This window comes from Manihot esculenta, chromosome 10, assembly GCF_001659605.2.
Source record: "Manihot esculenta cultivar AM560-2 chromosome 10, M.esculenta_v8, whole genome shotgun sequence".
In the NCBI taxonomy this organism is placed as follows: Eukaryota; Viridiplantae; Streptophyta; class Magnoliopsida; order Malpighiales; family Euphorbiaceae; genus Manihot; species Manihot esculenta.
In genome coordinates, this window is record NC_035170.2 from 30,835,696 (window position 1) to 30,850,717 (window position 15,022).

The 15,022-nt window shown below is 33.1% G+C and overlaps 2 protein-coding genes across 5 annotated transcripts; both read right to left on the reverse strand.

Moving 5' to 3' along the window:
- Nucleotides 1-954: 954 nt before the first annotated feature.
- LOC110624753 lies at nucleotides 955-10,598 on the reverse strand. Of its 3 annotated transcripts, none has more exons than XR_002489464.2 (13): nucleotides 10,335-10,598; nucleotides 9,840-10,215; nucleotides 9,067-9,244; nucleotides 8,951-9,000; nucleotides 8,528-8,620; nucleotides 8,360-8,448; nucleotides 7,484-7,562; nucleotides 7,143-7,225; nucleotides 4,146-4,224; nucleotides 3,294-4,014; nucleotides 2,870-2,956; nucleotides 1,976-2,743; nucleotides 955-1,867 (listed from the first exon to the last, which is right to left on the reverse strand). XR_002489464.2 is itself a non-coding variant. In XM_021770039.2 (13 exons), the coding sequence occupies exons 1-13, from the start codon at nucleotides 10,364-10,366 to the stop codon at nucleotides 1,444-1,446; spliced, it is 2,628 nt and encodes an 875-aa protein (XP_021625731.1). In that variant the 5' UTR covers nucleotides 10,367-10,597; the 3' UTR covers nucleotides 955-1,443. The 3 variants fall into 3 exon arrangements, 1 of the variants encoding a protein (XP_021625731.1); XM_021770039.2 differs by having other exon boundaries at nucleotides 955-1,585; nucleotides 2,125-2,743; nucleotides 10,335-10,597; XR_006352311.1 differs by having other exon boundaries at nucleotides 1,465-1,585.
- A 769-nt stretch (nucleotides 10,599-11,367) lies between these two features.
- On the reverse strand, nucleotides 11,368-14,137 carry LOC110624104 (protein TAB2 homolog, chloroplastic). 2 transcript variants are annotated; one of them, XM_021769190.2, is made up of 5 exons: nucleotides 13,612-14,131; nucleotides 13,435-13,504; nucleotides 12,663-12,834; nucleotides 12,278-12,421; nucleotides 11,368-11,928 (listed from the first exon to the last, which is right to left on the reverse strand). In XM_021769190.2, exons 1-5 carry the CDS (start codon nucleotides 14,085-14,087, stop codon nucleotides 11,669-11,671), a joined length of 1,122 nt encoding a protein of 373 aa, XP_021624882.1. In that variant the 5' UTR covers nucleotides 14,088-14,131; the 3' UTR covers nucleotides 11,368-11,668. The 2 variants fall into 2 exon arrangements, with proteins under 2 accessions (XP_021624882.1, XP_043816584.1); XM_043960649.1 differs by lacking the exon at nucleotides 12,278-12,421 and having other exon boundaries at nucleotides 13,612-14,137.
- Between the last annotated feature and the right edge of the window lie 885 nt (nucleotides 14,138-15,022).

The following is a 15,022-nucleotide window of genomic DNA, read 5'->3' on the forward strand; positions in this document are numbered from 1 at the left end:
AATTTTAAAAACTTTTTATTTTTTTATAAAAAATCATTTATTTTAATTAAAAATAACCAAATAATATGAATATTTAAAATTAAGAAATTATATAATACAATATAGATAATTCAAAGAGCTAATAATTTTTTTAATAAAAATATTAAAGAGTTAAATTTTATAAAAATAAATATATTTTAATTGAGAAAAATAAAATTAATTAATTAATTTCATAAAAAATTTTAAATGTTAGTACTAACTAGCGTTTAAAAGAGGCCACATGAAAACAAGCCAAAACACGTTGAGATTAACAAATTACTCCATCGTTCATTGAATCCAGGCAAATCCTCAAGGAAGAAATAATTTGTATGTAGGAGATAGCTTTCAAAAAAAAGATTAATTTATTTTTTATTATAATTTAAGATATGTTTAATTTAATTATTATGATAGTTTTTAACTATTAGCATCAATTATATATATGTTTTTGATAAATTATGTACAACCATGTTGATATATAAAAGGAATAATAAACGTATATATAATTTTTTTAATAAAAAGTATTTAAAATTATTAATTTATTTTATAAAATATGTAATAATTAAAATACAATTTTGACAATATCTTTTGAATATAAATATTATTTATTTTATCATGATTAATTTAATTATTGCATTTAATTTTTTTATATTTATGTAATTAATTTTATGATTTTAATTAAATTTTTAATGAAAAATTTTAATTAAAAGATAAAACCCTTTATAATTAATAAAATTTTAAAAATATTAATATACCGTAAATAAAAAATAAAATAAATCAAATTAAATGAGAAATAATTTTAATTGTAAAACGGATAAAAAATACAGCTGACAAGCATATTATCCATTACTATTTTAAACATTTATCAAACACTGAAAATTTTATTAAAAAAAGTAATTCTTTTAAAATGCCTTAAATTTCTTTTAACATGAAAAATAATTTTCACGTACTGCATTTTCTGAACGTCTCACATTATAAAATGGAAAAAAATATTTTTTAACAAACGCAAACTTACCAAGCAAAACAGAGGTATGGGCGCATAGGCCATGGCCTCTGGCGCCAATGGTCAATTCTACGATTCTAGCTACAAGTAACGAGGCTGCCACCTACTATGCACTAATCAACAACACGTGAGAATGTTTACCTAGATGCCTAGATACAGCATCCAGAACAATTGGAAGAACAAATCTACATATCTAAAAATACATGCAGAGAATGACAAAAGAATAGAGCACTACTCCGAAATAATCCCTGGTTGTAACCAAGTGAACTGCTCCACTGAACCATGCTTTGATGAAGAATCATTTGCGATACAAGAACCCAGAAAATGCAACTTTAATCTGTCTACAGGAGTGGAGACTGCTGCTTCAACTCTAATATGGAAGAGTCTCCAAATGCGAATTGCCAACTACAAACAAATTTGTACGTTCATGTTTTTGACCTTTTTTGCTTTTGTGGAACAAAGCGAACCGCTTGCTTCCCAAGTTCCAAGGTTTTTACTGTACCATCATCCAGTGCAACAGATAATATTGAAGTGTGTTCGATCACGTCAGAGACAGCTCCTTTATGCCTGGATTAGCAAGTCATCAACAGCCAAAAAGAAAGATAAAGCCCAAAAACACAAACCAAAATTTCCAAGTCATATCATGACATGAAGGGTTCTACAAGTCATTTCCCATCTCCATAAGACAGCAAATACATTTTCCTTCAAGTAGGAGAAACTGAGAAAGTAGGAGACGTGACATGCATGCACAGAAGCAGAATGACGGGGCAGAGGACACACAAGTCAATGAGATGCAGATGAGTATTAGACCACTGAGCATATGACCCTCTCACAACCAACTCATTATTTCTGTTCAATATACAGAAGAAAGGATGACGGGCATTAAGAGGTTTCCAGATTCAAAAGTCTTTATATTATTTATGACTAGAAACACATCAATTCTAGTATGCGACTCACCTGATCCTTGGTCTACACTCTACACCTTCCTATGTAATAGTATCTTTCTCATGATTCCAGGGCTTCCTCACCAATTTACTTTGCATGTTCATTCCCATAGCTTCAAAGCACCCTTTCCCCAAAGTAAAGGGGTGGAAAGGAAAACTCACCATGAATTGTCAGATGGCTGATGAACTTCAACTCTCTTTCCAATTGCATCTTTACCCAACTTTTTCAATATCCAACTAGCTTCCATCATCTCACTGTCTTGATGTGACTGTGCGACATCTTCACCTTCATTAAGAAGTGTTTTCTCCATCAAGCTTGATGGTCTCTTTCTTTTTGACCTTTGGCCCCTTATGGAACTCTTTTCTTCCTCAGGAAGAGGCTTTCGAGTATACTGGTTTAGAAGATTAGGTTTTTTAATCCTTAACTTCAATGAAAATTTGGAATCTTTTGGCAGTGATTGCAAAATAGGTGTGTCACTAGAATCATCATTGCTTTCAGTATGTGTCTCAGGCCGCCTGGCTTCTGGTTGCTTCCCTAAAGATACCTTGTTGCTTTTTAAAGCAGGGACTTCACCTACAGGCCCCATTGCAGTCCCACTTGAATCAATGCTTCTTTTTACCGACGGAACACTTGTATGATCTAAAGGAATGGCTTCATATCCATCTGCATTCACTCTGTCAAATTTGGGATTTAAGTTGGAAGTTTCAGATTTCACTTTTCCAAACTTGATGCGTGGAAACTTCAAACTTCCTACTTGGCTAGAGTGATCAACGATGTCACCTGCAAGTTGTAAGAATCAATCATGTTAATAATAACTAGAATGATATCCTCCATTTCAAATGCCACCCAGTGTTGGCATAACACAAATAAATTTATTAAAAAATGATGGGCAAACAAGTACATTACCATCGCCAATTCCAAATGCAGTAGCACCTTCATGTCTATCCCCGACAAACCCATCACTCAGTCCATGCTGGCCTGCATCTTCACTTCCTGCTCCATAAAATTTAACTTTAAGCCAATGAGGGAGAGGGAGAGAGAGTTGAAAATGAAGTATAAACTTAGGAGTCAAGGGTCGATTATTTCAATCAGCAGACCATGACAAAACACTACAAAATCTGTAGAATCCTACAAATTCCTTTCCTAAAACAACTAATACTTGCAATAATATAGCACCCACAACGAATTAATGATCAACTGATGATTGCAGTAGCAAGTAGCAATGATGAAAAATACCAAAATTAAAATCTCAGCTTGTTGAAACATGAAATTTCATCATAATAAAATCTAAGTATATAAAAACTTGTTGAATGTTAAATGCAGAACATACCATTGGAAGTTGTCAGATCTTGATCTCTTTGGCAGCTTGAAGCATCAGATCTTGGTGAATTAGTTACATTTATTTTTCTTGCACCTAGATTTATAACCAACTTCTTTGCCTTCACAGCTTTCAACTTGTTAGCCTGCTCTTCAGTATCATCACCACTATTCAAATCACAAGATTTGTTATTCTTAATCTTAACAATCCTAGATGTCTTCTCTCCATCACTTACCATAACCTCATCTACAAACTTATGTTTCAAAACACTCGTCTGATTAACCGAGCAAATTCCTTCAGCACGGTTCACAATTCCTGCCACAGGAGAAGAATATCCTCCCTTTTTATGAGAATCACTGTCATCATTATTGTTTTCATCCAAACTGTGTCCAGAAGATCGAATGTCGTGCTGATGTGGTTCTGTCTTATTAATTAGAGACATCTGAGAGCTTTTTTTCCTGGCAGTTTTCTTACTAGCAGATTTCTTTCCATATTCCTTGCTCTTTTTTGGTGACTTATCAACTAGCCCCTTGAGGGAGAGCTTTAAAGAACGTCCAAACTCATTCTTTAGCGTCACTGGACCATTTTCTTCATCATCTGAATAAGGTGAAATAGAAAATATATCTTCTTGTGTTGGCAACCCAGCAGCAGCCCTCAAGCTTGCAATTAGACCTTGGTCAGCCTTATCTCGTCTCCTCCACAGCTCTTGGACAGCATCTTCAAGGTCCTTTACCTGGAAATATACATTATCCGATTATTTAAAATTTTTCAAAAGAAGAATAAAAAGGTTCAACTGATGACTTTTGCTCACACCATATAGCTACGAGGGACACAATCAATAAAGGAATTCTCATTTTAACAAACCTGGTAGCACTCTCCACGACATGTGGCACATTTGTATTGGAGGTTTCCATCCACTTGAAACTGTAGATATTTTTCATCACTGCAAAACATTTCAAGAATATCACCCACTGGCAAGGACATAGCTCATACAGAATTAGATTCTGTCAAATTCTCGTGCACAGAGAACATGTTCCAGAAAAGCTACTAGCAGCTAGCCCCACAGTTAAGTAAGCACACATGCAGACAAGAGAAAGAGAGATAGAGAGAGAGAGAGAGAGAGAGAGAGAGAGAGAGAGGAGTATGCTCAGAATCCTTCAGCAACCAGATCAAATACCTTGCTGATAAAGGTCAACTATTTCATTCTGACACAACCACAAATAGATTTCCTCGGCCTTTAAACAAAACAATATTATCACATGATTCAGTTAATTTTGATTACCAACCTGACGACAAGATAACTAGCAGATACTCATTAGCAGAACTGCATCATCACCTTAACATTTATTTTTTATTTATATTTGAATGGGTATCTCTAATTTTTATGTGCATCTGCAAATTCTTCTTGCTCACAGGTAAGGCTAGACAACATAGGGCAGAACCAGACCATTTTGAATGGAGAACTAGAGAACTCATCAACTTAAACATTGTGCAAACAGAGACCATTGCTCAGCCACTTAAGAGCAAGACTAACATAGAACATATAACATATAAAAGATCAGGTGACCATAGACCACATGGACAGTAAGGGTGACCAAATTAACCGCCATCCCAAAACCTAACCATACCCTAACCGATCTTTTAGGTTAACCGAAACTAATGGTTAAGGTTAAGGTTAGTGATTTTAGAATTTTTAGGTTAATGGTTAAGGATAGATTAGTTATTTTAATTATCCATTAGATAATGGTTAACCGATAAAATATATATGTGTATATATATATATAAACTATATATGTATATATATATATATAAACTTTTGAATTTTTCTAATTAATTTTTATATTAAATATGTACCTAATATAAGAATATATATAATAAAATATTTTCTTTTATTAAATATAGGCCTAATAAAAATATTAGTAAAGCCCAATTATAAGCCCAATGCCCAAATATAAACTTTTGAATTTTTCTAATTAATTTTTATATTAAATATGTACCTAATATAAGAATATATATAATAAAATATTTTCTTTTATTAAATATAGGCCTAATAAAAATATTAGTAAAGCCCAATTATAAGCCCAATGCCCAAATCCAATTGCCCATTATGGCATTACCTAAATGGCTAAATGGTTAAACCCTAAAAATTGAAAACTAATCTATCACTCACACTCTGACTCAGCAGTGCTACTACCTCCCACCCACACTCAAGCTCTGAAGATCAAAGCCATTCCCCTTAATCCCCTACCGCATTTCCCCCAAAGTTTTAATTTTTCTACTCCATTTTAAACCGCATTACTGGATCCATTCGTCGCTTCCATTTTTTTGTGTAGAAATATAATATTTTGTTGTTGTATTTCATAATAAAGATTACAATCTATTTATATATAAAAAAACAGTATCTAAATAGGAAGAAAAATCAAATTTATGATTATACGATCCCTAAAATTAAGCAACTAACCCATCTATCAATATTTATTTTCTATATTAATATATTTACTTCTTATAATCTATAACACTCCCCCTCAAGTTGGAGCATAAATATTAATCATGCCCAACTTGTTACATATATAATCAACTCGTCCCATACAACTCAGCAGACACCGAATTTGTGAACCCAACTTCTTCCAATAATTGACGTACCCACAAAACTTTTTTGTCATGACTCGACATTCAGGTTCAGCCCTAGAACGGAAGACCACATTTTCTCAGCTTGGTAAAACGCCTTACACGCATCATAAATACGAGAAATATTCCCTTTGCCAAAATATAGAGATTCCAAATACTTCATTAATTCTTTAACAAATCCAGAATGATTAATAAGACTAATCACCTTACTGTGAATAGAATTTCGAATTCGTAAACAGTACCCAATGAACAGTACCCAATGAATAATTCCCGTGAACAATACCTGATGAACAGAGCCCTAAGTCTCCAAATGTTACTTCTTTATGGACAACCCAAATAAATAGAGCCCTAAGTCTTTATGAGTAACCCAAATGAACAGAGCTCTAAATCTCCAAATGTTACCCTTTATGAGTAACCAAATAAATAGAGCCCTAAGTCTCCAAATGTTATCCTTTTATGGATAACCCAAATGAACAAAACCCTAAACCCAGCCCTCCTCTTAACTTGGTCATTGAAAAACTTGAGAGTCTTGAAATAAGTAAAGTGAATTCTGTTTTTTTACTTTGTCTATTTCTTACCCATATTTAGTTTCTATTTTATTATTATCTAATTTTGGGCTTTCTTTTATGCAGAGAAATTATGCGTCACTCAATAGCATCCCTTGGTCAACATTGATGATTAATGTGTTGTTGCTTGTTTCTTTTTTAATGTTTGTAACTTATGGTTGTAACTTGTAATTTTGGTTGTAACTTATTTTAATATTGCTGCTTGATATTGCTGGTTGAAGCACTTTTAATATGGTTATAACTTTGTAACTTCAAAGAATACTTCTATTTGTAGTGTTTAATTTTAATCTATGAACTTGTAATTTTATTTTGGGATTGAATTTTTATAACCTTGTATTTGTTGGATTATGTTTTAGGTTAACCGATGGATTATGGTTAGATTAACTGATTTATTGGATAACCGATAATTGGTTAACCAATGTCTAATGGTTAGGTTAAGGATACTAAGTTCCATTAACCGATTTATATGGATAGGTTATGAAAAATGGACAATGGATAGGGTAACCTATCCATGTCCACCCCTAATGGACAGGGTATGAACAAGTCAAAACAAAACAAAAACACACAAAATGCTGTCACCAACAATCTTCAGAAACTTGCAGACTGCAGTCAAGACAATATCCTCAGTGGTTAAGTTCATGAACAAGGGGCAAGGGCAACAACCAACCTAATCCCATCACAACTGCAGTGCACCCACCGCTGACAGATATCACAGCAAACCATTGGTGTTGACTCTGAATCTCTATAAACCTACAAGTTAAACCAATTCCATTAATGAAAAGAATGTATAAATTATAACATAGAGAACCACATACTCACACGTAGTCCATGTCCAAAAATTATCAACACAAAAAATGTGTTGTATGCTATACTATTAAGTAATACCCCACTGAGAAGCTGCATTATTCTTTTCCACCTCATGATAGAGCCTTCAACTATAATCATCAATAAAGCAGCATATACTCACCCAATAATTTATACATGACTTACATGTTAGGTTCACAATACCTTTAAACAAACAGGGCAATAATTTCCCTTCACAAACAATCTTCCACAAGCATCACAGCAAGTGTACCCCAGAAACCACCTGAAAATTTTGGACACAAATGACATATGAGCCCAGAATAAAGAAGCCAATGGAATCCAATACAGTAATAAGAATTACAAATACAAGTGCAGCTCATCCAATGTTCCTAAAAGTGACAAAAGGCACCAGGCAACGCAAGATGCTGACTTTCAAAAATAACCTATGCATTGGTCGTTTTCCAGTTGTTTTTTAAGACAGAAAAGGAAACCCTAACTTATCCTCTACATTTCAAGCTACCGGCTGATAGAGAACAACCTAAGGGGTATGTAATATCATCCTCTCTTCCTCTTCCTCTTCCTCTCCCTCTCCTCTTCTTATTATCATACTGGTTAAAAGTATGATACTTTTACGTCAAAACTAAGTGTGCATGTGTACGTGTATATGGCGCTTCACTTCTAAAGGCGCCTCTCACCTCTCACCTAAGACATAAGGTATCCCCCTAGCCTTAGTGTTGCCTCTCGTCTTAATAACATTGAACTCATCTCATCAAGCAGCTTCTCCTATAACCTACTAGATCAATAGAGTTATTTAAATGAAAATGTCTATAAAACCATGATAGACCAAACAATTCATCCGCCATTATTATTACAATCACAACGCAATTTACATGCATAAAATGGAAAGGTTTATCATAAGCTAATAATGAAGGATGTGAAGAAATTTTAATTTCACTCCTTATTGGCATAATATGTACCCTGCTTCGATGAATGGTAAAAGAGTACAACAATAACATAAAAAAAAAATAAAAATATAAACAGGCTGAATTAGTGTGCAAAGGTTATCATGGTGATCAGTACCTCACACTTAGACCATTTCCTGGAACAGAAGATCCACAGCTGTGACACCTTGTATGTTTAGGGCATAAATATGGTCCAGAACTCACATTCTGCAAAGCAAAAAATTGAATGTTAAAAATGCTATTTCAATCTAAATATAAAACCCAAAACATAGAATTAGCATCCTACCTTGTGTGGAGGATGTTGGCAGTAACAATGGTATGCACCATCACACCTTTTGCAAAACATAAACTTATTAGGATCCCCAGTTCTTCGGCATATCTAACAGAATGAAACCATCAAAGTTTAAGAGCAATTCCAACTAAATATGAGCGCAGTAAAACCCATTAGAGTGAGGAAACTGCCAGCTAAGTAATGGCAGTGCAGAATAAATGAATATGTCATCTGTCTCAGAAGGAGCTTAGAGAATAGCATAACAATTAACAAGAATATAGAAAATGGTCTAATGAACTCTAAGGTTAATGTGTTGAAGCATTGAAATAGATATGGTATACAGATGACCAGAGAAGGCCATATATTGACAATCTCAACATGTAAAACCTCTAATAGATTGTTTGTTCAGAAGAAAACTGAAATTTCACGCATCAGTACCTCACAGATTCTGCACGATGGACAGGTCCACGAACTCCAGTGAAATAAATCTGCCATCATCCCCAATATAAGAAAAAAAAAATACAACTATGAAAACTTTTAACCCATAACTTTACCTCTATGTTGAGCCCATGCTTTCAAACAGCTCCTATGATACTTCTTGCCACAACTTTTGCAGGAAAGCATCCTCCTTGCCCTTTCACTTCCTTCAGTTTCACCCGAAAAGCACATTCGGCACATTATATTTGTGTTGGACAGACCTTGCTCTTCTCCAGTAGCACCATTTGAGCCAACCTAAAAATTAATTAAAATTAAAAAATAAAATAAAAACTACTAAAGCTTGCTTCAAGGGTAGACTCTATCAAACAATAATCTAAGGTGCTCTTTCTTATCCATTTGATTTAAGCATAAATACAAAAGAATGAAATAAAAACAATAGAACACTTCAATGCCACCACCTCAAACAACTCCCCCCGGCCCCAAAAAAAGGGGGAAAAAAACACATACGAAAAATGTAATCCAAAAAAAATTAATAAAAAAATTACAAACAAGTATATAAAATTACCGCCCATCTCAGACACATAAACCAAGCACCACTATTGAGAAAAGCAAATCAAACATTTTAACGGAATATCCACCTCAACATTTACCTCCAAATCAGCAGCACAAATATACTCCAATCGACAAGCAAAATAACTATATAAGCTGCGACCATTTACCAAATCACTCTACACTCCGAAGTCAAAACAATTACGCAATCAACCATGAGAAAACCACCAAACCATCCTAGACACTTGCAATTAAAATCATAAGCATCCAAGCAATACATACATACATATACATATATATAGGCCAGTAATAGACACTTGCACAGAGGCCAGAATCTCACCGCCAAATCACCAGACTCAAACCGGCGGGCATAATCCTCAGCAGCAACCATAGCAGCAGCTGCCTTTCTCTGAAGCGCAACACGCTTGGTCTGAGCAGAGGCCTCCTCTCCCAAATCATCACCAACAACTCCACCACCACCACCACCTCCTCCTCCTCCATCTCCAGCAACACCAAAAGTCAGAGCAGGCGCCGCGGGAACAGGTTCAACCTTAGGAACAAGGACCTGAACAGTAGACTCCTCCTTAGAATCCCTAATTCCCAAAGGATCCTTCAAAAACTCGTCAATTCTCGAAACCTGAAGCAGAAACTCAGTTTTGGATTTCGAGGTGTGGAGATCTCGCGGAAACCCTAGCGAGCAGAAGCAAATCCGGCGACTACAAAAAACCAAAAAAAAGGGAAAAAAATGAGAGAAACCAGAAGAGAAGGGAGAGATGTAGAGAGAAGTAAAAGAGAGGGAAATGAAGTATTTAGTGTGTAATACTAAGACACTAACCATGTAATTGGGCAAGCTACGTGAAAGGCCATAGTGAGGGATTTTGAATTTTTGAGTTTTAGGGAGAGGGATTTGGAGATCGCTCCTTAAAAAATAATAATAATTATTATAATTAATATTAAACTTAAACTTTGGAGCTTATTTACTTTTTTTTTTATTGGATTTTTTTCTGAATAATTTTTGTTTTAAGGGAAAAATAGGATCTCATCTATCTGCCGGTCTCTCTACCTTCTGTTTCTTTGTATTGTGGATATGGTTAAAGGGAGCGTTTGGTTTGTCTTTATTTCTGGTTTGCTTTTAACGTGAGGAGATCTGGATTAGGTACGGTCATTCTTATTGTTGTGACCAATAGGAACCTGAGATGCTGCCAGATCCGGCCGCGGTTTTTTTCATTTGAGTTTGGAACCCAACAGAATTAGCTCAATCAAGTGTAAGATAATACTCCTTTTTTTTTTATCATACTGATTAAAAAAATATAGTTACAATAATTAAAAATAATAAATTTTATTTTATTATTTTAATATACTCTCTGCTCATACTATTTTATTATTAATTTATTCTTTAAATTAATAATTTTTTCTATACATATTAAATAAAAATATATTAAAATATAAATAATTACGTTCTCCATTTTTAATTTTGATCTATTTTATTTTTTCACGCATATTAAAAAATATAATTTTTATTAACTTTTTTATTATACTCATTTCAAATATATTAAATTTTATTAAATATTAAAAATTATTTTAAAAAATTTTTTAAAAATAAAATAAAATTAAATGAAATTATAATAATAAGATATATTATTATAGTTTTAAAAAAGTAGATAATAATTTTAGAAAAAAATAGATAAAAATTATAAAAATGGAGTAAGTTTTTTTCATATTACATGATATATTTATAATTATGTAGAGTTTTTAATAATTAAATATTCGTATGCACAAAATTATTTTTAATTTTTATATTTTAGTTATTTTTTTTATAACTTTATTAGTATGTATTCAAGTTTTCAACTTTGTAACAATAATAGATATTTTCAAATTCAATGATACCTTATTATAAAATTTGGCTTTTGAATCCAAAAGCTGTAATTCTAGTTTCTACAACTCTTGTAGCTTCTTCGAAAAAAAAAAAAAATCAAAAGCTAGCTTTTCACAATTTCATCTGCTAACTTTTCTTTTTGATTTAGCGAACACTTACAGTTCAGTGGTTGAAGTTTCAATCCCAGCCACTAGCTTCAAAACAGGCACTTAATCACATTGCAAGCAGAGCCATGGATTCAATGCTCAAGCTCTCTTTATCCAACAAAAGGGTTAAAAAAAAAGACACTTAAATCATACGGGGGGAGGTGGCAAGTCTAGTAAAAGCCAAAACCCAACACAGTCCTCTGAATCTAATTCATCTTGAATGGCAAGAAAATGCAAGCCTCCACAAGCTTTCTTTGCTGCTTCCCAAGCCTCAGCTTCAGCTGTGGTTACAGGACTTTTCTTATAGGTGGCATAAATATAGCGCGTAGAAATTCCAACTGATAGAATCAAGCAAGCACGAGCTGTGTCTACTTCGATTGAACACACTTCCAGTCCATTCATCCAGGCTGCAAAAGCATAAGAAATTATTTAAACTTAACACTTCAATCATAACTGAATCAAAACTCTGCTTCATTGAGTTATTGAACAAGGTTTATCCAGATGAAGGTCAACAATTCTGTGAAGAAGACATTGGCATTGGCATTTGTGAAATGAACATAATGAATAGGGAATGGCATCAATATACTTAGACTATAGGAGAAGATATATTAGAGGGTGGGAAAATACTTAGCTGAATCTGGTCCATTATGAACCAAGACACAGACAAGTAAGTCCCCATGAAAAAAAATAGATCCATAATGGACCAGATCCACCTAAGAATTTCCCGGAGAGGAGGAGTACTTATATAGTACACACCTGCCAATGGTTTCGCACGAGAAGATGCGACAGCAAGTCCTGGAATCAATGTCTTGTCACCAACTTCGATTCCTAGAAGATCCAAATCTAAACTTGCACCAAACATAAATCTTGTTTCCAGTGATGAGACTTCCTCTCGAACAGCTGAATATGGGAAACTATAATCAGAATAGTTTATAGTTCAGCAAATTTTCAGCAAGACTTAAACATTTCTATGTTGAGAATGGCCTATGCTCGATTCCTCTATACACCATTTTAAAGAAACTGCTAGCGCAAATGAAATCTTCAAATATAAGGTAAATTTTCAGAATATTTTTGCAGGGCATAAAATTTTTGCATTGTCAATACAACTAAAGCAACGGTCATTGTGCATTAGTGCATGTACCTGAGAAAGGTAATTGGACAAACGCCCATTTCTCCCCGAACAGATTCTCAGGAAGTTCCATTGGGAAAGGATTATCCAATGCTAGAAGTGGTTTAGATCCCTTTTGAAAGCCAGGATGACGGGTATATAAAGTCTCGTATCGTTCTTCCAACCATAAAAGTAGTGATATACACTGAAAGCAAAACATGTCAGAATATGAATGTGAAGCAGTTCTAACAAGAAACTCAAGGCATACTGCAAAATGAGGAGACTACATAAATACAAGGACATTAAATTTGCTTATGCTTGCCCCTTGTGCATCCGGGAACCTGAATGTGTTGATGCAAGTGAGACATCAAAGGAATCCCTAAAATTCTGAGAAACTATTCAGTGCACCTGAAAATAGTTCATCTTCCACTCTCAAATATGTGGGGGCAACAGGCTATTTTCATCTGTGGAGCTCACTTTCATGTGAATGAAAATGCACTATTTCATGTAGATCATATGCACTTATCAATAAATCAGTTCTAAATTCTTATTGCAACCTATTATTAAAGGGAAATGGTGATATTTCTACTTGCCTAGCTTTGAATGAACAATGACAATTAAACTTTCTAACAATTCAACCAAACTAGAACTAATAGCAGAACAGGAGGGAACCCATTTGGTACTAACTAAATCTCAACCCCACAGCCACTTTTCACATTTGATTGATACCAATTCACATGCTTGACTTCAATAGCAAAGGAAAAATAATGTGACAAAAAAAGAAAAGAAAAGAAACCAAACACACCCTTTTACTTGGAATAGGCCTTATATCCAGCTCTTTGCATGCTTTTGTTATAATTGTCTGCATTTGTGACCTATAAAACAAGAAGAAGCAAACCAGTCAACACCAACCATACTTAAACATTATTAAGAGCACATAATTACATATACATATAAAATACAAAATACCAACTAGAATCACCTGAAGAAACGAATTTTTTGCGGCCGAGGGACCCCAAGCTCTTCACTAATGGACACAATAGCATTCTTCAAAGTGATACTATTAATGACATTATTGGGAAAATACTTAGTGTATTGAAGTGATAATGAATCATCACACACAACAAGCTCCCAAACTTTCTTGCCTCTAATATCAAGTATAGGCCTAGAGCAAAAATCCAATTCCCACTCTATAATGCTATCTGGATCAGTTTCTGGGTCAAGATAGCTCATTTCTGCAGTTGGGTCATCTTCTTCATAGTCCTCAACCTCCAGTTCTTCTTGTGTTGAAACTGAGAGTTTGGGTATGGAGTTGGATTGGAAATGGTGGGGTTTATGGGTATTATTTGATGGTTTTATAGAGGAAAGGAAGGAAATTTTTGTGGGTTTTGAGACAGATGTGATTTTGGAGATGGGTTTGTGAGGTATTCTGGTAGGATTGAAGCTGAGAGTAGCCATGGGAGCTCTGTGAAAAGATAATTGAGTATTGGTGGTTTTTAGTTATATATCAACCACACATATTAGTTGGTGGTTATGGGCTGGGCATAAGATAGGATTGTCTGATCCATGAAGAATTTTGTAGGACCATGCCCCATAGCTTGAGGTGAAACCAACAAACAAGTCATGGCTTATGGGTTAGCCAATCAGCAAACTTAATTAACAGCATTAACAACTTGTTTGGTTGAAATTGTTCACTTCTTAGTGAAATTCACCATTTTAGGAAGTAACTTAATCAAGTTGTTTGAAATAAGATACTTTTTCTTTAGAAAAGAAAAGATTTTGACTTGAACCAAACAAACTTAATTTTAATATTTTTTGAAAATTTTAAATTACCTCCAAGTAAACAAAATTTAAAGAATAAAAGAATATTGTTTAAAAGTTATTAAAAAACAATTTAATTTAATATATTTTATTTAAATAATTAAATGTTTTCATATTTTTTATATTATTTTCTAAAAGATAATTAAATTGTCATTCAGTTTTTAGATTAAAATATCAAATTTATTTCTAAATTATGCAATGAGAGAAAATATAATAAAATTCATTTTAATTTAATTAACTTGTTAAAAGGTTAAGTAAAGTGAACTATTTTAAAATAAATAAATGGTGAATTATTTTTTATTTAATTTATTTAACATCATTAAATCTTTTAATAATAGTTAAAACGTAATTTTAAATAAAAAATAATCTAAAATTTGACTATTACTCTCATCATTACATAAATATAAATTTATTTTTCTATTTATCTATCTTAAATTCTCAGCAATTTTCTTATAAATATTAAAAGAATAAAGTTTATTAATTTTAAAATAATTTAATAATGATGATATATTAAAAAAGATAATATACAATTTATTATTTTTAATTATATTAATGGCAAGGGTAGTTTTTAA